The 22,748-nt window shown below is 52.4% G+C and overlaps 2 protein-coding genes across 2 annotated transcripts in view; both read right to left on the bottom strand.

Moving 5' to 3' along the window:
* RALGDS (ral guanine nucleotide dissociation stimulator) overlaps positions 1–12,210 on the bottom strand; it is a 39,307-nt gene extending 27,097 nt beyond the window's left edge. The window contains exon 1 of the mRNA XM_042878858.1: positions 12,133–12,210. Coding sequence (XP_042734792.1) covers positions 12,133–12,153 — 21 coding nt within the window. The 5' untranslated portion in view covers positions 12,154–12,210. The remainder of the gene's footprint in view (positions 1–12,132) is intronic.
* A 1,666-nt stretch (positions 12,211–13,876) lies between these two features.
* On the bottom strand, positions 13,877–22,077 carry GBGT1 (globoside alpha-1,3-N-acetylgalactosaminyltransferase 1 (FORS blood group)). The gene is made up of 6 exons (XM_042878979.1): positions 21,758–22,077; positions 20,975–21,037; positions 20,091–20,141; positions 19,969–20,004; positions 17,901–18,035; positions 13,877–17,359 (listed from the first exon to the last, which is right to left on the bottom strand). Exons 1-6 carry the CDS (start codon positions 21,958–21,960, stop codon positions 16,675–16,677), a joined length of 1,173 nt encoding a protein of 390 aa, XP_042734913.1. The 5' UTR covers positions 21,961–22,077; the 3' UTR covers positions 13,877–16,674.
* Positions 22,078–22,748: the final 671 nt, after the last annotated feature.

Raw genomic sequence — 22,748 nt, 5'->3', positions numbered from 1 at the left:
CATGGGATGCCGGCGGCACTCAGCCTTCCAAGTCTGGAGAGGAAGGCTCAATTCCTACCCCTTCACAGCCATCTCTGTCAGCCTGAAACCCCAGGGCAGCTTCAATGCCCAATTAGTGCTGGGAAGATCGCTCCATTCCCACCGGCTCCAGCCAGGATTCATTGATTGCCATTTCCGCAGCACTCCACGGTGCAACCGGTGCTGCAGAGCGGTGCATTTCCAAGTAATGAAGCTAGAAATTAGTAACTCATTACCACTGATCTGAAAGATTTTTTTCTATGTGCATTACACCCAAGGTAACAGTCAGCTAAAACGTGTAAAGCCTGGATGAGGTCTCTAAAAGAGGCAGGGAAAGAGCGGTGTCACAGCAAACCTGGGCACGAACCATCCCTTCCATCTCCAGCTCCCCCAAGGCCTGGCTCTAAGGTCAAACGAAGCTTTTATCTCCCCCTCTATGCCAGTACATTGGGAAAAAAATATAATATCAGAAGAATAAATTAGCATGTGAAATGTAATTTGACTAATTAGCCCAGTGGAGTGGAAAATGTTGGCGAACCACTTTGAAGTCAAAACGACCGCGCTGACGAGGACATCACTGAGGAGAGGGGATGTGGGGGCACCAGGGTGGGCTGGGGGGCACGGAGAGGGCAGCAGCGGGGTCACCTCACCCCATGGTTCCTAGGAGTGTTCCCAAGACACACAGCCCCAGAGGGACACCCCTAGGGATGAGATGGTCCCATCCTGGCATTGTCCCATCACTCATGAGAGCGGATGTTGCCGATGAAGCTGACTAACTAACTTGCCCTCCAGCTCCATCGTGTTACAGAACTGCCCGAGCTGCCACAAAAAGCTGTTATGTCGCTTACGACAGTCCGCTCATTGATTTCCCCATTTCCCAGATATAGAAACTGTTACTCTTTTATTAGCAAAGCTTTGGAAATCCCTACCCATAATAGCAAGAGAAGCATCCGGGGAAATGTTGCAACTGCTTTGGCTGGGCTATGGAAGGGAAGGACTGACAGTCCCATGGAAAGCCATCAGGGAAGGTGGAAATAAGAGCCTGGGGGTGGCTGGGGCAATGCTCCCCGTCCAGCTGCCAGCACCCAAATGTGGGCATGGGCAGCACACATCACTACATCCCTTCCCATCACGGGCTGCAAAGTGCAAACTAAACAGGGGACATGTACTGGGTGCACTGAAGAGTGGCAGGGCACAGTGCTGCATCCTTTCCCATAAGGTAGACCCATAGTGTCTGCTCTCATCCCTGCAGATCTGCCTGGGTTTACCCAGAAGCAGCAGCTCTGGGCTGGAGCCAGCCCTGCAGCATGGGCAATATTCAGTTGCTTGCTCCCTGCTGGAATAAATGCCTGGACACTGTTCAGTTATTAGAGCTTCACTGGGGTGTGTGCATCCAAAATCCCAGTGTAATTCCAATGCACACCTAAATTTCTCCCAAATTCTGCACAAGCACGGTGAGGCATTGGCTGTATGAGTGCAGGCACTTCACCCACACTTGCTGGCAGAGGCAGCACGCATCCCTCACATGGGTGTCCCTCTTACAAACACATAGGCAGAGCCCCACTGTAAGTGAGAATATGGAGAATGTGCTCTCCATGGTTAGAGTTTTCATCAGAACGCACTCACCCTTTCCACTCTGCACAGTGGAGTGAATGCCCAACAGGGGCTGAGGGCAGGGATGCCCCACCACACTGCTGAGCAAGGAACAGTGAAAAACCCAGGCAAGCCAGAAGTGCCCTCCAACAGTGCTCGACCCCCCCTGATCATCATTACTTGTTATTATTCTCCAGTAAAACCATGGATATGATTAGCAAGAGGAAGTCATTCCAAGCATGGAGAGCATCCCCTGCTCCATCCTGACTGCTGCCCAGGTGGGCTCCACTCTCCAGATCTGCTACACCACAGGGAAACCCAGCCCCAGGCGCCGCTATGGCATGGTGCAAGCTGCTGACAAACCCAGCTAAATGAGAATAAAGCTTCCAACCAAGAGGTCAGCAGCTCCCTCCCCTCCTTAGCATCACTCACTGCCTCCCCTCCTCCTTCCCAAGGTTCCACGCCCCGCTGGCTCTGCAGTGGCCGACACAGGTATCCTCATTAGCACAGCAGCACTGTAGGTGCTGGAAAAGCCCGAGGCTGTTTCTAAATATAGGAGCCCCATCCCTGCTGGGATGGAGGGGCTGGGGCTGCACACCCCTGCAAGGTGCTCACAGGGAGCCCTTCCTGCTTCCAGCGCTCCTCTCCATGTCACTGTATCCCCGTGAGCACACAGATAGAAGAGAAGAGCACACAGATAGAAGGAGAAGAAGAGAAGGTAGCATTCTCCACCACGCACTAATTGCTCACCAACAAGAAACTGCTGATTAGAGGCCCCTGTGGGGAGGACACACACTGAAGAGCACAGTAAGAGCATGGGCTTCCCCTGCTCATCAGCTTTGCCTCAATGCTACCAGCACCTGGAGCACATCCCAAACTCTCACACAGCTGGGGAACTGCCCACTAACCCCCTGTTAGTTCTGGAAAGCATTCAACCCTTTTTGGGGCTCTCCATCAGCTTTAGCACGGGGGCCTTTCCCCCACAGTCAGATTCCTGGTGTATTCCTGCAATGGGCAGAGTTAAGGTGACAAGAGGTGGATCCAAGCGTAGGAGTTTATCTGCCTGGATGCTGCAGCCCTGCTGCTTTGCTGTGTGTCAGCGCCATGGGCAGGGCAGCCAGAAAAGCAGAGCCATTCCCAGCCCGGACACCAGCAGCCAACCCACCCTTCTGCACCACCACCACGCAGGGAGGCATCGTCTGCATCCCAGACCCCTCCTTCCACGATGCATTTTGCAAGAGCTTCGCACAGCCTGCCTCGAAACACGGCGCTTCGGGAAGGAACGGCTGCACCCGGAGGCGGTGCCACCTTCATCTCTGCCACGAGTTCACCAGCCCCGGGGTGGGGTCACGGCTCCTGGCTGCCCCCCCGCACACCCACCCGGCCCCGGCCTCGCCTCCACTCACGTCGTCGTCCTGCACGCTCAGAGGGATGTCCAACATGCACATCTGCACCGGCTGCACCAGCGCCTTCTGCACGTTGAACAAAGGTTTCGCCTCCATCTTCCCCGGCACGGAGGGGCTGCTCATTCTTCTCTCTCCTCCGCCGCCCCTCGTCCAGCAGCAGCTCCAACCCGGGCGGAGAGGCAGAGCAAAGACCTTTCCCTGCTCGGTTTTCTCAGCGCATCTTGCCAACAGCTGCCGTCGCTCCGAGAGCTTTTATTTCCTTCCCCGCAAATCAAAGGGCTGCGAGGAGCCGCGCCGGGAGGCGGTGTGTGCGGGTGTGCGTGCGGCGGGCGATGCTCCCGAGCTGGCGGAGCAGCCCTGTGCCAGCATGCCGCGGCACGCCGCTTTCCACCGCTCCTTTCTTTCTTTTTTTCTTCCTTTCTTTCTTTCTTTCTTTCTTCCGGGGCGAGCTGGGTGCTGGCTCGGTGTGATGCTCCCAGCCTCATCTACATGCACAACACCCCCGGACCCCCGCGCATTGTCTCCGAGGCACAACAGGTCGTGCCGGCTGTTGATTTCTGATTGGGATCACATTGTGTCTTGCGGCAGTTACAGCCTTTCCCGCTGGCTGTTGTGGCAGCAAACAGGCAGAGCTGGAAGGATGAGAGGGTGTGAGACAGGGAGCATGCCTGAGCCCGGCTGGAGCCTCCCCTTTTCTTTCCCTCTCCTCTTTCATCCCTGGTGCCCATTGTCGGATCAGCGCCGTCCTACACTCCAAGGACTACAGCCAGGCTTAAATAATTCACACCCGGAGAGGGCTCGGGAACCTGATGGCACTGGCAATACAGGGTGGCACTCAATTACGGCAGTGAGTAGCGGTGATTTTTGCTTAGAGGTCAATTCCTGCATGGGAAGCTTTGCCTGCGTGAGCACAGCACAGGCTGCTCGTTCCACTCCTCACAGCTCCAAAACTGAAAGAGAGCAGCACAAACCAGGGTGGTTCTGCAACCAAGAGACACTGCAGGATTTGCACCAATGGTGTCAGTGGGTCAAGGTGGAGTGAGATGTGTGTCCCAGAGATGCAACATCCTGGTGCCTCGCTGCAGGGCAGCTGTGCCCAGCACAGAGGCCATGCAAAACTCAAGGAATAAGCCAATGAAAACCCCCACCGCCCTCAAGCAAACCAGATTTTCCACCCTTACTGCAGTCCGTCTTGCTGGGCCTTGCAGTGATGACACAGGGTGGGAGATGCTCATGGTAGCTGGCACAGAGGAGCCCAGCACTGCACGGGGGCTCTGGGACAGGCTCCTGTACATAGAAGATGGATAGGGAGCTGCCTCCAGGGCTCTCCCCCAGCTGGCAGCACCTGGGAGCTGCCCCTCCCATGCCAACGAGGCAGTGCCACAGCCCAGAAAACATCCTGGCACAGTCACCATGTCCAGTGACTCAAAGTGATGCATGCTCCCATGGGAGACTGCCCCATTCCTCATCCTGCCATCACTGGCTGTGCAATTTGCACCCAGCATGGGCAGCACCCACAGCTCTGGTTCCAGGAAGGTGATTCAAACCTGTACCAAGCCCATGTGAAGGAGCTGTAGGATTCCCCTCTCTCACTGGTGCTTGGGTCCATGGAATGCCCCCAGGTAGCAACAAGCAAGGAAGGACAGCTGTGGCTGTCCCACAACATGTGCTTCTGGCACATCCAACATCTACTGTGCTGGTCCCCAAAGACCAGCAACCCCTTGTGTCTCATCCCTTAAACCCCTGCCAGGCAGCTTTAACGATTCCAGAGGGATCACCCTTCCAGCAAAGCCACAAACCCCACAGGGAGACCATGAAGGAAAGCCAAACACCAAGCACAACGTTCTGGGGGAGTGCCAGGCAGAGCAGCACATGGGGTTGGATGCGGGAACAGCTGCTTCTGAAACCAGCTCAAACCCACAGCACTGGGACTGGATGATGGGATGCACAGCTGCACACACAAAAATGCAGAATGAGGGCACCCATGCAGCCCCAGAAACAGCACGAAACGTCCCGTCCTCATCTACAGCACCGAGGCACATTGTGTTCCTAAAGCAGAAGCCCACAAGGTGCTTTGGGACAACTTGCCACTCAGCTGAAGCAGAACACAGAGATTCCCCCAGCACTTCAGCAGCCCCAACAGGGTGATCCCACACAGATATCAGAACAGCAGCACCGAGCCACTCCACCTCCAGGCTGGCTGGCACGGGTGGAAGCTGTGATCCCACACCCTGCAGCAGCAGAAGTAGATCCCAAGCACTGCTAGAGCCCACGGAGTGGGGCAGCCCTGCAAGATGTGCAGGAACCTCCCCCCCCCAGCACCATCTCAGCCCGCAGCCCTTGAGCAGTGAGAAATGCCAGCACAGACCCCAGTGCTTCCCCATTTTGCTTTGCACGGGGGTTTTATTGCTTCCTGCAGATTCAGCAGAGAAAACCCATGCTGGGACCTCACTGCTTCATAGCTGTAGTTCTGCCTTGACAGGAATAGAGCAACTACAGGGCAAATAAATGGAGCTGTCTCTGCTCCCCACACGGGCATCGTTTGGGGCACTTCACAACAGAGCACGGTTAAGTCTCTGCATAGATGGGCAAAGGTTTCAATGACACAACTCCACACAGGAGGATTTTGGCACCTAGCTCAACTGCCGTGGCACAAACACGTTGAATGCTCCAAAATGTAGTGCCCACCCCTCGGTCACACTGACACCGAGTGACAAAGGCCCATCTGAGCAAAGCCAGCCTCAATGCTTGGTGGATTCAAGCATCAAAGGCTTCCATAAAACTAAAGAATTCCCACAAATAACAATGGCAAGTTTGTTTTTGCAAGGAAATTTCAACCCCAAGTATTGTCCACAAGCCCAAACATCGCTGCATCCTGAGCATGGAGGAGAATGCTCTGTTCAGAGAAATGATGCAAGCCGACTGGTTTATTTTCACAGCACGAGGCTGATGGAAAGGCAAAGAGGAAATAAAGCAGTGTGACGAGGGGAAGGCAAATGGAAAATCCCAGCAGCTCTTCCCCTCTGAAGCTTATCAGTAAAAGAAAGAGGAAATCTGCTTTTGAAAGCACAGAAATCTCAACATGGCAGCATCCCTCGAGAGAAATGTGCATTTACAGGGAGCCATGGGCACAGATGGGGGCTGGGCATGGGATGGGACACGTGGGTTTTCCAGGGCTTGGACACCGATTCCTCAGCGCACACCCAAGGCAGCTCGGTATCTAGCTCATGGTGCTTCTGTATGTCCCATTTGAAATGTCTGTCTTGTCCCAGATGAATTAAGAGAATAAACTTGGCTCATTTTTAAGCCTGAGCGGAGCGCAGCTGGTCAGCACCCTGAGCTGAATGAATTCCCCAGTTCCCCCAGAATAGAAACGTATGCAAAACCAGTTCGCGTGAAGCACAGACAGTCCTTTAACAGCACGGAGTAGCAATTACCAATGCCAGCTATTAAAAAAGGGAGCCAATTAGTCATCTCGGGATTCCTCCACACGTTTTCCACTTGAGGGATTTCCAGCAGCACATCCCCTTGGGATGAAGCACACCCCCGGAGCTCCCTTGCCCCATGGCGAGGGATAGTGATGCTTTCCATCACAGTCCCTGGATGCGGTCTCCATGGAAACGGTCACTGCAGCAACGCAGAGCAGCAGGGATGGAGGGCCGGGGAGGATGCAAAGGAGGACCTTCCCCCTAGGCAGGAACTAGGAGGTACCCACAGCCCCCCCTCCTTCTGCTTCTGAGGCCATTTCCCTGCATCAGCAGCACAGTGAGGCACCAGTGCTGCCATCCTGCTGCTGCATCCCGCACTGAAAGCACTTCATCCTGCTGGAATCGGTCCTGTGGGAGCTGCTAACATTGAGCTGTCACAGTGGGGATGGCACTGGGAGGGAGGAGAGCTGGAGGCTGCCATGGCAACGGGCTGATTGGGTTTCCATAACGACATCAGAGATGGGGACGGAGCCTGGGCTGGGGGCAACATGCTGCAGCTTTGGGTGTGCACAGGTGGCAGCAGGGCTCACCCATCCCTGTGCCACCCCCACAGGAACAGAGATCCTTGCTGCACAGTGTCTGTGTGATAAGACAGCAGTGCTGCGGGGCACGGAGGGCTGCAGGCACAGGCCAAACGCAACAGCCCCTGCTGTCACCAATGATTATTTCTTGGTGAGGGTTTATTCCACCTGGCAGCCAGGCTGGAGCAGCAGCCGTCTGCAGAGAGAGCCCAGGCTGGCAGCAGGAGCGGGGTGGCTCTCTGGGCATAAAGCCACGTCCATCAGGACCTGCACACAAACAGGACTCACAGACTGCACAAGGCATGACCTGAAGCGCCTGACAGAGCTGGAGCATCCAGCAATTCACCATCTGAAGCTCAAGCATACCTCACTGCATGTTTTCCCCTACCCAACACGTGGCCAAGGGGTTATCTGCAGGTCCCCATCTCTGCTCCGTGTCACTTGTCAGACAGCAAACTGTAGGCTCAGAGATAAGAGCCACAGCAGCAGCAGCTTGGAGCCTCCCAGCCCTATGCAAATAGCCAGGGCTCCCCCAGCCCTCCCTCCTCACACTGCTGTATGGCCAAGGGGCTTGAAAGAAGTCTCCACCATGTGTGGTTGCCCTCTAACCAGCTCGTTCTAGCACAACACTTGTTGCATGGACAGATTTTATAGAACCATTTGAGTTTGAAAGGACCTTTCAAAGCCATCTGATCCAACCCAGCAATGAACAGGGGGACACCTATAGCATGCTGAGGATCCCATCCCCTGACCTGACCTCAGGTGTCTCCAGGGTTGAGGTGTCACCACCTCTCTGGGTAACCTTCTTACAGGTCCGTATTCCTGGAGTAGGTGCACAGCGGGAAAAACAACCAGTGCCATGGGACTGGGAGCATCCCACAGGAGTGGGACACAGCATGGGAGGTGCACGTCCTCCATCCCACACCATGCACAGCCATCGAGCGACCGCTGCAAATCGGATGAGGCTCAACCCCGGAGGCCCACCATTGATTTCCGTTGCCTAACGACGGAAAAGCTTTATAATCCTATTAACTAAACACCCTTTCAAGCAGCAGTGGCAGAAACACCAAGGGGACTTGTGTAAGCAGGAGGAGCCACCCAGTGCAGCACACAGCTTCGTGAGTGCTGAGGAGTCACCCAAATGTGAGGCTGTGAAACCTGCAAGTGCGGTGCCGGATCTGACCCACAAACCAAGCAGGTCATTGGCAAAGGAGCTGGGAGCTCTTGCACAGGACAGCAGTGCCCAGGCACACAAATTTGCAAAAGCTGTCCCCCAGAAAAGCAACATATCGCTGCATTTCAGTCCGTCCTTAATTACCAGCACCCTGTTTGCACTTGGAAAAGTCCTCCACAATTTAAATATTTCACAGAACAAGGTGAATTTTGATGCTTCAGTCACTGTGCACAAGTGTCTGCCCATCACCATGGAAATGCTGAAGAGAGAGCTCGGGGCCAGCTGGGGCTTTCATCCTCCTCCAAGATAAACCAGGGCCTCGGGCAGCCACCAGCCTGCGGCACTCAGAGGAGCAATGGGTTCATGCACCCCATGGATGGGTAATGGGAGAATCCCATCACACAGAGCCACAGAATTAGACTTAGGTTGGAAGGGATCTTAAAGATAATCCAGTTCCAACCCAAATCTGATGCCAAGGACTCCATCCGCAGCCTTGAGAACCTCTGAGGATGGGGCACCTACAGCTCTGGGCATCTTGTTCTCTCTTCCTTCAGCCTTTCTTCTCCAAGCGTGGAGCTGGGATGCTCTAGCATCCCCAAGCTCTGGTGTGTATGCAAAGCCCCTTTCATTTTCTCCTGATCCCATGCAGAATCAGTTCAGGCCCATGGGGCTTCTCCTCCCCTCCCCAATCTGCAGCAAGTGGGCAACCCATTGGGGCAGCCTCTCTCATCTCTTCCTCCTCCCATCTGCCAAAGCTCTCTGCACGCAGAGCAGCAGAGCACAGCGAGATCTCTCTGCTGGATGACCTCCTGGCCTCTAAGGATTGGGAACTCTGTCCTGTGAGCCCGTGATTCCCCAACGTGCCTCTGCTGAACCGCCTTTGACGTCAGCTCATATCTACAAACATTGGTTTTGACCCACAGCCAAAAGTTGAAGCACAGGGAAAAAAGAAAAAAAAAAAAAAAAAAAAAAAAGGTGAAGAAAGCAAATATCCGACATCCTGTGGAGAGTCCCAGGAGAGAAGCATGGGGAGGGCAGGCATTCCCGGGGTGAGCTGGGAGTAAAAAGGGTCAGGACACCATGGAACGTGAAGTGTAAATCCCCAAGGAATGCAGACGGGTGCAGCCTCACTGCTGGTTGGACTCAGCCAGTCCAGAGCACAGCGTGGCTCCAGTGCTGCTTCCCACCAGAGCTGTGCCACCCCCACAGCCCCATCCATCCACTGACCCTTCCAGCACCTACAAAGGCAGAACCCAATAACTCACAGGGAAAACAACAGTGCCATCTGCTGCACAGCTCTGCTCGGCCCTGTGCAGCCTGGCCTGCACACGTGGGCTCACTCAGCTCACGACAGTCCCAACTGCCCACAAATGCATCCCTAACCAGCACTGACTGATGCATGAAGGCAGCAGCAACCATCATCAGACAGGGAAGGCATCCTTGCAGCCATCCCAATAGCCACCAATCGCTGCATGCCTGGGGGCAGCTCTGGTTTGCATGGAAGAGTAACAGACCACAGAATGTCCCTGAGCCCATGCAGTGACAGCAGCATGCAAAGACACAGAGCAAAAGGCAAAGCAGGCTAATAACCCCACTGCCCCACAGCATGCCACGGGTGGAGCTCAACTTCCAGCCTCTACAGGCAAGACAGAACACAAACAGCCCCTAACACCTTCACAGTCTCAGTGAGCTTGCTGGCACCACCCCCACCTTCCCCCTTAGAGAGAAATCCCAGATCCCAGCACACAATGCCACGCAACCCTGACCCTGAGATCCCAAGGAACTTCAAGCAGGAGGTGGGGAAGAGCCGGGTCAGCTGCTGCAAGCCCATGTCAGCTCTTCCCAGAGCCAGCAGCTGTGGGCAGCAGGCAGTCAGCCACCCCAGCTCCTGGTGGATTGCAGATTGGTGGCAGGTGAATCAGTTTCTCAGCTTGGAAAGCACGCTGGCATCCTCTGTGAGATATGTGTTGCTATAGCAATGGGAAAGGTATCAGATGCAAAGCCAGCTCCGATGGATAGTGCAGATCACTTTTAAGAGCAAGGCAAGATCAGGACACCTGCTTCTCACAGTCCCACAGCCAGGCACCGTACAGGGGATGGCACAGCAAGAGCAGTGTGAGGAGCTGAAAAATACAATCCCCAGGATGCCCAGAACAAATAGCCCTGAAAACCCCCTCCTTTGCTCACACCAAAGGCACCTACAAAGCAAACTGACAACAAACTGCACCGAGCGTCCCACACTGGGATCCATTCTGCAGCAGCTGCTGCATCCCCTGCTCATGGTCACACATACAAGCATGAGTGGGAGCTCCAGATGGAGCAGCCCAGCCACGCTGCGGAGGCACTGTGCATCTCTCTGCCAGCTGGAAGCCACCTTCTGACCCCACTCACGTGCAAGTTTTGGTTTTAAGGCTGAAACCTTCCCTTCCTCAGACGCCCTTCTATCCAGGTGTTACGACTCCCCAAGGAACACACCTGCAGCGATTAGATCAGAGACGGGGAGGGGGAACCCTCCTTGTTTACTCAGCTTGTTTGATTTGCAGCACTTGGTTGTTTGTGTGGGTCCTTCTCATAGCAACCAGGGAGAGGAACACGTACAAGGCACGAAGAATGCCGCTGCGCAGCCACGTTGGCCGGGTGCGGCTGTGGGTGCAGCTGGAAATTCCACTCACCCTGTAGTCACAAAAAATGATGGGGCTGAAGGAATCGCACCCCTGACATGGCCAAGCGTTCACCCCCACCAGCAGGGCCTGCATTGAGAGCCAGGGCGTGCACTCTGTGCCACACACACCCCTGGGATTGGTGACACCGCTGGGTGCCTCAGTTTACCCACATGCAAAATGGAGGTAAGTATACGCAGCGAAGGAAGGCAAACATTGGATGATGCACTCCATAGGAATGCAGTGTTCATTCCGCAGCACAGCTGGGAGGTTGAGCTCTGGACATCGTTTACTGTATGATTTTACACCTCTGGCTTTCTGGTTCTCCCTCCTGCCCACAGCCACGCAGTCTTGCTTCTGCCCCTTGCCAGTGCCAGGATGCAAACCCAGCACTTTGGCTGCCAATGCCCTTTTCCAAAGGCACACGCCACGCTCCAGCACACACACACACACACTGGCACAGCTCCTGCCTCACACGCTCACGTCCACCAGAGCTAATTCAGCTTCTGTTCACAGTGCTGGGGCAAGGCAAACCAGGCCTGGACCAAACAGATACACTTGGTGCAGAAGGCAGCTTTGGGATGCATGTTTTTTTCCAGCCCAAAAATGGCTCCCATCCCACTTTTCCATCGCAGCATCAGCCTTTTCCCTTCTCCATTTCTGGACTCCCAGGAGCTATCACTGCCCACTTCCCATCACCCCGTGGCCACCGACCCCATTCCTCTGCAGGGCCAGAGAGCAGGTGAATAAAAAGTAAAAATAAATAAAGGAGAAGTATAAATAAGAAGTGGGGAATAAAAAGTATAAAATCAGAGCAGCATCAGGACCAAAAGAAGATGAGGAACCTTCCATCGGATTTTTTGCCTTTGGTTCACGCTCTCCTGCCTCAAAAGCACCACGGGAGTTGCAAGCACAGAGCTTTTGCCCCTTTAGGCCCGATTTGGCTTCGTTCAGCCTCGCAAACACAGGAGCGGGGACAGGGAGCTCCTGGTGCCACCTGGCTGAGCGCTGCAGCCCCGCACGCAGCCAGGAACGGCCGCAGCACCGCAGCAACCTCCGTACCCGACCCCGTGCTGTGCCGCTCTCCTTCTCATTCCTTCATTCCCACTCCTGCCGGCTCCGCTCGTCCCCTCCGCACGCAGAAAACCAAACGCATAGCGTGGGTCCCCGCGAGCCCCGCAGCCGGGGTGCAGAAGGGGGAACCCCTGTCGTTGCGGAGCCGCGGGCACCGGGAAAAGTGACAAAGCCGAAAGAGGAAAGCGCTCAGCTCACCTGGCTGTCGATCATCATCATGCCCCGCTCATAGCCTCCGCGGGCCGCGCTACGAGAGGCGCCGGTCCCGCTGCGGGGCTCCGCGGGGCTCAGCGCCGCTCCGCGCTGCCCGGAGGCCGGGGCCGCTCCGTGCCGGCCATGGGGCCTCGCAGCCCCACCGGGAGCCGCCGGCACCGGCAGCGCGGAGCGCGCAGCGCAGCCAGGAGAGAGGAGCGGAGTGCGGGGCGGGGACGAGCGGGCTGGGAAGGGAGGGCGGGGAACGGCGGCTCCGCCCGGAGAGAGGCGCGGAGCGGGGATGTGCGCGGTACCTGCGTGCCTGCAACTCCCGCACCGCGCGAGGACGCCAACCGCGGGGCTGCACTTCTGCTCCCAGGCTGTGCGCGTGGATGCCCGTCCGCCTGCGCGCGGATCTGCTCCCCTGGTTTTGCACCTGCCTCGGGAGTGGGCGCACAAACAGAGACCCCAGTGGATGCGCACCAGCCCGCCGGGGTGCAGAACCGCTCCCGAGGTGTGCGTCAGCTCCCGTGGGTGTGCAGCAACCCCCCGTGGATGTAGACTTGACCCCAGGCCCGTGCATTCGGGCTGCAGCTCCACGGTTGCACGTTTGTTTCCTGGGTGCGACGGCAGTTGCAGGCATCTGTTCCCATTGCTCCCTCATCCCCGTGCCCTGAGCACCTCACGGCCCTTCGGGTTCAGCCCTGGGATGTTTGAGCTGCAGGTGCCACAGAGGAAAGTGCCCCTCAGGCCTCACCGTGGAGCGAGCGGCGGTTTGCTGGGTTTTGGCAGCACGGTGCTGCTGTGCAAAGCTATAAATAGAAGAGCTGAGGGCAGAGAAACGGGTCATTGCTGGGAGAGATCCCCCGCGCGCCGCTGCCAGGCTGTGCCCTGCACAACGCCTCCAACGACGCAAGCAAAGCACTGCACTGTGCACACAGTATCCAGCCCCCAGCTCTGCTCAGCCCAGCGCCCAGAATGGGGGCATGGAGGAACCCTAGGAAAAAGCTGCTGGAAGTCTCCATGTACAGCTCCGTGGAGCGTCAGCTGGTGAGACAGCGGAGGCTGAGAGGAGCGGGGTTGCCCTGGAAACAGTGAGGCTCCAGTGCTCATAGTTTATATTGATGAGGCTGATGACATGTGCTATCGCTGAGTGATGTCAGAAGTGAGAGATATGCTACCCTCCCTGGGCAAGTGAACATGGAGGTGGGATGGAGCCAAGTGATGCTCCTGGCTTGGGGACACTGATCTGGCCACCATGCTGCTGGGAACCACTGCACGCAGCCCCTCCTGGAGCAACCTCACCAGGGTCATGGCAGGAGCTGGTGGCACAGCACAACTTATTGCATCTCATGGCTTTGCGGCTTCACACCAGCAGAACCAGAGGCTCTGGATAAGCAGCACAGCCGTGAAAGGAAAAGGCGCTGCGAGGGCTCTCTCTCTGGCACTAGATGCTGCTACAGAGCAGTCCTTCTAATTATAGCAACATTGTCAGTGCTGAACGGTGGGGAAAATACATATTTCAGAAGGCCTGTAACGATGTAATTTGCTACAGGCAAAACTCACTAGGAAAAAAAATCATTTGGACTCATCTGACTTGCTGTAAATTAGCTGAAGGCTCAGAGTGGGGGGCAAGGCAGGCAGTGGCTGCTGGTTAAAGCTGCCTTTCTACCCGTGTGGCTGTACAGCAGTTCAATTTGAGACAGTGACATTTGGTGGATCTCTATTTATTCTAAATATAGCCCAAGAAAAGTCAAGTCAGTGCAGCAGTGCTCTTACCCACAGAGAAGGAGGGAGCTGGGGGTGGGCAGGCACTGAGGACTCACTGCCCTGATGAGTTTTGCTAGCGGCTGTGGGGATTTAGTGGGAGTGAAGTGCAACCCACTGCTGCAGAGCCCTCTGGTTTCTGCTGTCCCCCAGTGCCTATCACTGTCACACAGAGAGCAGCTGTTACTCTCTGCGTGGTTCTCCCCAGGGATCCCTCACTGGGTGGAGAGCTGAAGCAGAGCAGGGGAAGTGTGAGTGAGCAAAAAGGACCCCCAGTGCCCACAGCTGCCCTTTAGGATCAGAACAAATCCTCTCTGGGGAGGAACCTCGCTTTGCATCTATGGGAGGATAAAGGAAAACCCAAAAAGCAAAAAAGGTGCTAATGTGGCTCTGTGCAAATGATTCTTGTCCTTCTCCCACCTGAGATCATTTTCAGTGCTGGAAGTTTCTGTTTCTTGCTCCCCAAAGCAGGTTTTCCTTTGGGATGGTTGCACCATGCCTGTCCTCAGATGGAACAAGGAGAGAAGGCTGTCAGGTGCGCTCTTAAATTAGATGGACAATGAATGATGGGTCTGTTCCAGTCAAGCAGAAGGAGACAGACAGAACAAGGGACCCTTGGGAAAGCAACAAGCTATAATGTGATGCTTGGTTAAGGACAAGCAGCTCTTGAGTCAAAAATACCTTGAAAGCACGATCAGACCCCCAGACAATGTAAATTTGGGTGATAATTTATTTGTATGTGCTGATTCACTTTCTATGCAGTACAGCAAGCATGTTTCCAAGTCTAAATTCCCTTGACATAAAGACATGAGACACAGCATTATCCCCCTGTGGCAGCCCCCATACGCAGCAGCACCACGCCATGCTTTGCTACTATGTGCCTCAGTTTCCCTGTGAGCATTGGTGAAAAATTAAGAGCAGAAAGTGAGCTCTGTGAAACTCCCCCCAGCCCACGGGTCTCAGGCTGCACAATGCAAAGGCAAAAAGCAAAGCCTGGTGCTGGGGGAAGGGGATTAATCAGCAGGAGGTGATGGCAGAAGTCCAGGCTCTCATCAATTAGTGTGCCACAATGGGGAATGCAGCATCCTCCTGCAGCCACAGTCTCCTGCTCCCCAAAGACAATGGGTGTCTCTGGGCACTGCTTCCAATCACAGCCCTGGTGAGCAGAACTGTGACGTGAATATGAATATCTGCACAGGAATCTGAATAATCTAGCGTGGCAGAAGAAAATCCAACAGCCAAAAAGAGAGCCTGACTTGGAGAAGAATTAAGGCACAGGAGGAGCTGACTATGGCTTTGTGGCTTCTGTATCACTTGATGTTTGTGTTGGGCCTGAATTCTCTTCTAAGAGATGTAGCACAGCTCAGCCCTGTATTATGACATTGATACTGACAGCAGGAGATAAAATTATCTGGCTAACCCCATGCAGGAGATCAAACCAGACAGCTCCTTCTGGCTTGCAAAGGGCTCCATATGCCCATATGTAGTTACTGACATAATGAGACCCTAGAGTCAGGTGTGAGCTTTGGGCACAATTGTTTTAGAACAAGAAGATGGTCAGTAACAATCCTGGTTTTGATTGGAAATACTGGGATAAAGATATTCCTGGCAAGTGAGGCTGGCACAGACCCGCAGTGCCCACTGGCAGCACTCCTCAGGAGCTCACAGGGAAGATGCTCACAGCCAATGTGCTGTAGCAGGGAGTAAACACACAGACCTCCACCCTGTAACCACAGCTGATGAACCATTTTGCAGCTGCTGCTGGCGAGGCACAGCTGTTCCCCTGTGTTTGGACACCCTCCCCACCTATTTGCCCCATGAGCTCGCAGGCTTGGAAGGCTGCAGTGTGCCTGGGTCAGCTTCTTATCACGTTCATGCAAAGAAAAGGTTAACCCCAGCCTACCTCCAGCTCCCAGCTGAACATACAGATCCAAGAGAGCATTTCATTATGGAGTGAAGCCACCCTGTCTGTAGGAAATGCTCCAACTCTGGCTGTCAGCTCCAACAGCTTCTGGCCCATTTGTTTTACAATACTCAGAAAACTTGGAGAGGACTGAAGCAGAGAGTAAGCACATGGACCTCTCACACCATGGAAAAGATTATATGAGCCCCAGAGACGTGTGAGCTGGCAAAAAGGCGAATAGCACATCTGTGACTGGAACAAACCCACAACGCTCTCTGGGTTTGAACTGTGCCAGTTCAGTCTGAACTTGGGTGCCCAAAACAGCTTGGAAGTGTGTGAAATGGCACTGCTGGTCCGTCAGGAATTCCTGCATCTCACTGCTGAGAAGAGCTCTGTCACTGCTGCACACTAATAGGGATAACCTGCACTGAGGGTAAGCTGATCCTTATCTAGTGTTTGAACTACAGTATGTGAAAATTAATAATTTTTTTTAAAAGCAGAGTGTTTGAAGTATTTTTAAGTGGAAAGGTCTTTTTCTTTTTCCATAGGGATGCCAAAGTTTTGATCCTGCCTAAGTTTCTGCAAAGCTTCAGGAAAATATGCAAACAACAGCATTTGCAGCCTTGCTGTGAGGACAGCCTTCTACTTGACAGCACACCCTTTGTATACCTGCTGCTATGCTTCCACTCTCAGAGCTACACTTGTATTTACAATGATTAGGAACCTAGAAACCTTTCCATTCTCACTTCCACTTTGGCTGCTGCTTCTGAAATGCTTTAAGGCTCTCATTCTCCAGAGAAACTACCCACAGTGGGACACCTTCACTGGGAGCTAACATTCAGCAGGTTGGAGGACATCTCTCTGCGAGGATCAGGAGGTCAATTTCTTACCTCCTGGTAGTTCTTATCTACTGTGGAAAAGCGTATGAGGTAAATTTCAGGGGGCTTTGGCTTCCTGTCATCCCATATATATTCTGGAGAGAGCACCTTGGAGGGTTTATGGGAGAGAAAGTGCCTGTTGAGATGGCTTTCTTCCTGCCAGGCTGCCATGATCCCGTTGGCTTTGTCTGCCAGGATGGTCATGTGGCAAGTCTTGGTGAACTCGTAGACCTTCTTGACCAGCCCTCCAAACACAGCTCCTCCATAGTAGAAGTCCCCTTCTCCCTCAGGGATGTAGGCTGCTGAAGAGCTCCTCCTCTCATATGGGAACTGGCTTCGAGGGACATTGAAATAACCAGGGTGTATGGCTGCTACAATGTCACCGAGGGTCTCAGCCCCCCAGGCATTGTGGAACACCATGTCAATATCCAGACAGAAGAGGTAGTCCACCTCCTGATGGCTCCTCTCTGCTATGTGTAGGTTGATAGTCTCCATCCTGCGCATGGAGATCTCTTGCCAGCTGGGGTATTTCTTGACGTGCACAACATCAAATCTTCGGCCAGGTTGCAGCTGGATGCTGGGGATCATCTCGGGGTTGTCAGTGAAGATGTAATAGTTCACTCGATAGCCTTTCATGAAGTGCATCTCTGCTGACTCCAGGAAGCGGCCCACAAACCTCGTGTATCTGTACAGACAAACATGGGGCTGCACGGTGGATCACAGAGGGTACTTCAGTGAATGAAGTCTAGGGAGTGTTACTAGGTACTGCTGCAGGGATGCACGTGTTATATATACAGCGAAGAGGGGTAGAGAACAACAAATAAAGCCATCGTCCCCACTTTGGCCAACCCAACCACCTCTCTACATCTCTAATTTCTGCAGATATTTTGAGTGCCGAGGTTATTTTACAGGCTCGTATGATTATGAACGCAGCACATAGGTCAGGTTGAATGGGTTCAAGGTTCAGGGCTAAGTTGGATGGGGCCCTGGGCAGCCCGGTCTAGTATTAAATGCAGAGGTTTGAGGCCCTGCCTGTGGCAGGGGGGTTGGAGCTTCGTGATCCCTGAGGTCCTTCTGACCCAAACCATTCTAAGGAGGCATTCTACATAGACAGAAAAAATTGCTGCAGATCGGAACAGGCTTCAGCTCTGCTGAGGACAAGAAGCAGCCAAAGTACCTTTCCACAAGCAGCCAAGAACTGGATTCCCCCCAGATGGTTCACTTACTTTCCAATGGCAAAGGCTGTCACCCCTATGGTGAGATTCAATGGCATGTAGACACTGTCCAGGATCTCAGGGCTGAAGGTGCCTTCCCAAACGATGGGGGCCAACCATGGTGTGACTGTTAGCACATCCTGACGCCTGAAAAAAGGGGAATGTTAACAAAACATGACCATTGGTTTCAACCCAATGGGGAAGAAACACTGGAGAGTACATCAGCACTGACTTCTTATGGGTAGTATGGTGTTCAGATCTCTTTCCCTATGCTCTTAATGTCATACAGCATGGAATTTCAGTTCTTGGGGTGAAATTCAGCACTGTCTATGGAATTAGTAAAAAAAAAAAAAAAAAAAGTGATGACACACCAAAATCTCATTTAAGCCTACAGGACTTATCTGCTGAGGGGAGTTTAATGACCTCAGGACTCGCAGAATGGGAAGCTATGCACATTTGTTATCACTCTGGTGCACATGGCTACAAATGAATTAAAATGCAAGTACTAATATATAAATCATTATAGAACTATGCTCCATGGCTGTGGAATTATTAAAACACAGCTTGTGGCACGACAGTTGTTTTTCCCCACTATTTATATATAGCTTTAACATATTCAGAAAGAATTTAAGATTCTTTGTATGAACTGGCATTCAAATATGTAACAGCTACAGAAAATCCTTGATCTTCTGAGTGGGGGAAGTGGAACTATTGAATATACACACAGCAGAGCCAGATTGAAGCCAGTGACTGTTACGCAATGCTATTTCCACCCTTCTTCCTTCATTTCAGGGCTTCTTACCCACCTCTTTGATTTTTTTTTAAGCAGGATGTTATTTACAACATCAGCCTTCCCCTCGCCTGTTCACATTCCCCTGGGCCACAATCTGTGTCATTCTGCTAACGAAGTTGGTGATGGCCACATGGTGAAGGGTCACATTTTGAGGCCAGAGCAGTCTCCCACCTGTCATGCTCCTGAGGCAATGGCAGCTAAAGAGACACCAAACACTCTCCTGTGGTAAAAGACACGATTACAAGATGAAGGTGTGCACCCACTTAGTGCACCCAGACACCTCCTATTAGGAAGCAGTGCACTGAAAGCTATGCTGCTCTCTCCTTCCTTACTCCAAAACACATTGGTTGATTGTGCACATTAATTTATTCCAGTTTGGAGGCATGAAACATTCAGCCACAGCACAGCTCATAACAACAGCCAGGTAAAGCCTCCCTACAGGGTGTGCTTATTAACAACAGCTGACGAAGCAGAGCTGCTGGAGATAAGAGTCAGACCATGGGAGCTGGCCCAAAGGAGACCACTGACAAACACAAGCTGACAGGAGCACGTCTTGCTGCTGCTGCCCAAAACCCTCCCTGTCTGTTCAAGCTCACTGCTCTGACTGCTTCCCAGCCAGACTTGTCTACAGGAGTGCCTGTAATTTGTTCCAGGGTAAGATCCAGCAGGTTGGCTGAAAGTGTTGCTGGAGGTCATACGAGGCACCTGCTTGGTTTTGTCCTGAAATGGATTCAGAGCTCACTCACAGCTGGTTAAAGCTACAGTGCAGTTCCAGAAGTTATAGTAGTCAGAAAACAGTCAGATTTGTTTCTCACCTCAGAGTCCCTGGCAGCAATACGTAGATGGGCTGACTGTGCTGATGTATTAGTTAGGAAAACATGGTTGGTATAGAAGCAAGTATGCAGTGACTGAGATCAATCTTAGAGCATCATGGGTGGCTGCAGGCATACCCACACAGCTGGGCTCCTCGTGGGACAAGTGAGGAGGGCTCCAGAACTGTTAAAGTTGGGGAAAACCTCTAAGATCACTCAGTCCAACCACCCACAGACCATCAGCACTGCCCACCAAGCTGTGTCCCCAAGTGTCACACCTCCTCCATCCTTCAAACATCTCTGGGGACATAAACGCACCGTTCTCCTGGGCAGCCTGCGCCAGTGCCTGACTGCTCTGAGAACAATCTCTTCCCAATAGCAGATCTTTGTCCAAGAGCCACAAAGCACCCAAACCAAACCCAGCAGCTCTGTAACATGCAGGATCAAGAAACAAACAGTAAATGAAAAATCTTACTTTGGAGCCAGCACTCGTGGTTGCTGATAAAATAATCTGTAAAAAGGAAGAAATATCCAATGAGTAATACACAAAATAGGCTTATAAGGAGGAACAAGGGGAAATAAAAAGCTATTACTTACTGTGGGAAAAGCTGGACTGGCTTTTCTTCCAAATACAGGAGTTCCTTGGAGCTGCATAATGGGAGAATGAAGGTTCTGTGACGTTTTTATTTTAACAGGACACAGGTTTAACTTCAGGACCTGCTGGTTTACAGACAGTCGTCCCAGTTTTCACTCCAGTTGCTGTGCACAGATATAAACAATTGGGCATTGCCTGTGCACATCTTAATGGGCTGCCAGGCAAATTACAGCCAAGCACAGAAGAAAACAGGGATGGGGAGAGGATGGCAGCCCTCTGAGTCTGTGATTTTATCAGTGCAGTGGTCAAAAACCAGCAAAGCACGCAGTTGTTGGGGCTGCCAGTTCTGGTCACATACGTGTTCATTCCCTGCATGTTTGTTCCTGTCCCCCAGGAGGGCTGAGCTACTTGAAATACACCACACTCAGAACAGCAGTCAGGGAAATTAGTAATCTATGAGACAATGTTTTTAACCACTCTGTTTGAACTCCTTGTGTGACCCTTCATCTCACCCCTCTGACTTACACCGCTCCATCCAGCAAACTGGGATGCACACATCCTAAAGTGCAGCGAGATCATGTGTGTACAGGTGTATGTGTCTGATCACACCCTGATAACAAACCCAACTCTGTGATGATACAACAAATGAGACCTCAAGACCTTTGTTCATGCTGTACAAACACAGGGCTGGTCAGGAGAGGAAGCAGACTGAACAGACAGGGCTGTATCACCATCATTTTATTTGAGAAACACTAATCATAGGCTCGTTATTGCATAAAATAAAAGATAAGAGAGCAGTTGTTAACAACCAGGTGTACTGTCAGCAAAATTCAGGTCTTGTAGCAGTGATCTATGATACTTATTACATACAAAATGGGAGACTTACAAGATTCCAGGGCAGGGAAGGTAATATGGGAGGTAGTGCACTTTCCAATTCCCAACTGCGACCCTGTAAGCAATAGCAAAGAAGTATTTTAAGACAGGCAGCACTGAAAAATATATTTCTGGTGCTTCCCAAGATGTTCTCAGAATCTGGCATAGGTTGTGATAAGTAATTAACTGCTCAACTTCTTTACTCATTAGTGTAGCATACACTGCGTTCAGCCTTTAACAGCATACAGCGCTGCTAAGGTATAAACAGGAAGCTCGGGTTAAAAGGAGTCTGGAAGCACTGAGCTTGAAACATCAGGATTCAATATTGTTTACATCAAGTGATCTACAAAACTGAGCTCTACATGTTTTCAAAATAGATGCACAAATAGACACGAGCGGGGCAACATTCAAAACTGAGAAGCGTGCAGCCACAGCAGTGTGCCACAGTGATGAGTTCTGAAGCAGAGACACTGGGCAAGCCACACATAAATCACAGAACAGAGTTTGCACGGTTTTCTTTCTCCCTTCAGCTTTGATCGCAGCGGTGTGCGTGGGCAACGCAGAGCAAGGAGGGACCATTTAAGTTGCTGAGCAATGGGCACAGGCAGGGCTGGGTGGGGAAGAGCCGCCCCGTTAAGGTGTGGGTGGGAGAAGGGATTGGTGATTTTTGCTAATTTTTACCTGAAGAGGAACTTCCTGAAAAATACACTTGCCTGTGCCAACCTGCTGTCACGCTTCCGACTGCAGCCAGGGAACTCACAGTTAAACATTAACCAACTTGTCAGCAAATGCTTACCAGATCAATGTGGTTACAGCAGACAGGCAGACTAAAGATCCCAACGCCTTTCTGGAAATCATTAGAGGAATTTCTGATGCGGGCTGAGAGCAGCAGGCTTGGTGCCAGGAGCTGTGGGAATGGCTCTGCTGCCAACAGAGATGACAGCATTCACGAGCAGAGCAGTGCGTAACATCCGTGCGAGGCGGAGCATTCTCTTCCATTATGGGCAGCAGCAGAGAGCAGCACTTGGAATTACACAATGACCAACAGCCCTGAGGGCTGTGCTGGGAGTGACATGGGCACAAGTGTTGGCATGGCGTCACACTCGTGGTTTGTGTGCCGTGGGCATGGCTGCACCTCCAAAAGATGGGCACATTGACATTGCATGGGCCACGGCTGGCTGGGAGGAGTAAGGATGTAACAGGCAGCAAGCTGACTGGGCTCATCACCAGGGCTTTAAACTGGATCGGATAGGGGAATCAAGATCCATGACAACCACCAGCAATATGTCAGCAATTCCACAGCATGCAGTACAGAACAACCCTGTATTCAATAAAAACTTCCTTTTAGCCTTCATAAAGTGATGATCACTACAAGGAAAACATTGTTCTTAGAGGGTTGGACTCGATCCCCAGAGGACCTTTGTAACTGCTGGGATGCTGTGATTTAATTCTTCTTAGAACGGAATGGGCTGATGCCATGATTTCATGGTTTTTCATCAGTATTCCAAATCACGTAGAGGTTGTTCAGTGGTAAAGTTATTGCCTGCTATGCACGAGGCCTGGATTTGCATCCCAGGCAATGTGCCAGAATTGTCACAGTTTGGCCTGGTTTCCATGACTGCAGGGCAAAGGGACCCACAGAAAAATTAGTTTTCCAAATATAGTAGCTATATACCAAATATAGTAGCTAATATAACTAATATATTTAGTAAACAAAGCTTTAGATTTTCCTTTAGCTCACTGTCATGGTTATCCTCATCTTGGGAAAACATTCCTTCACCCCTTTA

This window comes from Lagopus leucura, unplaced genomic scaffold (assembly GCF_019238085.1).
Source record: "Lagopus leucura isolate 7727_CA_CO unplaced genomic scaffold, USGS_WTPT01 Super-Scaffold_100022, whole genome shotgun sequence".
Lineage (NCBI taxonomy): Eukaryota > Metazoa > Chordata > Aves > Galliformes > Phasianidae > Lagopus > Lagopus leucura.
Note: the sequence above shows the minus strand (reverse complement) of the source record. Positions and strands in the feature narration are given on the sequence as shown.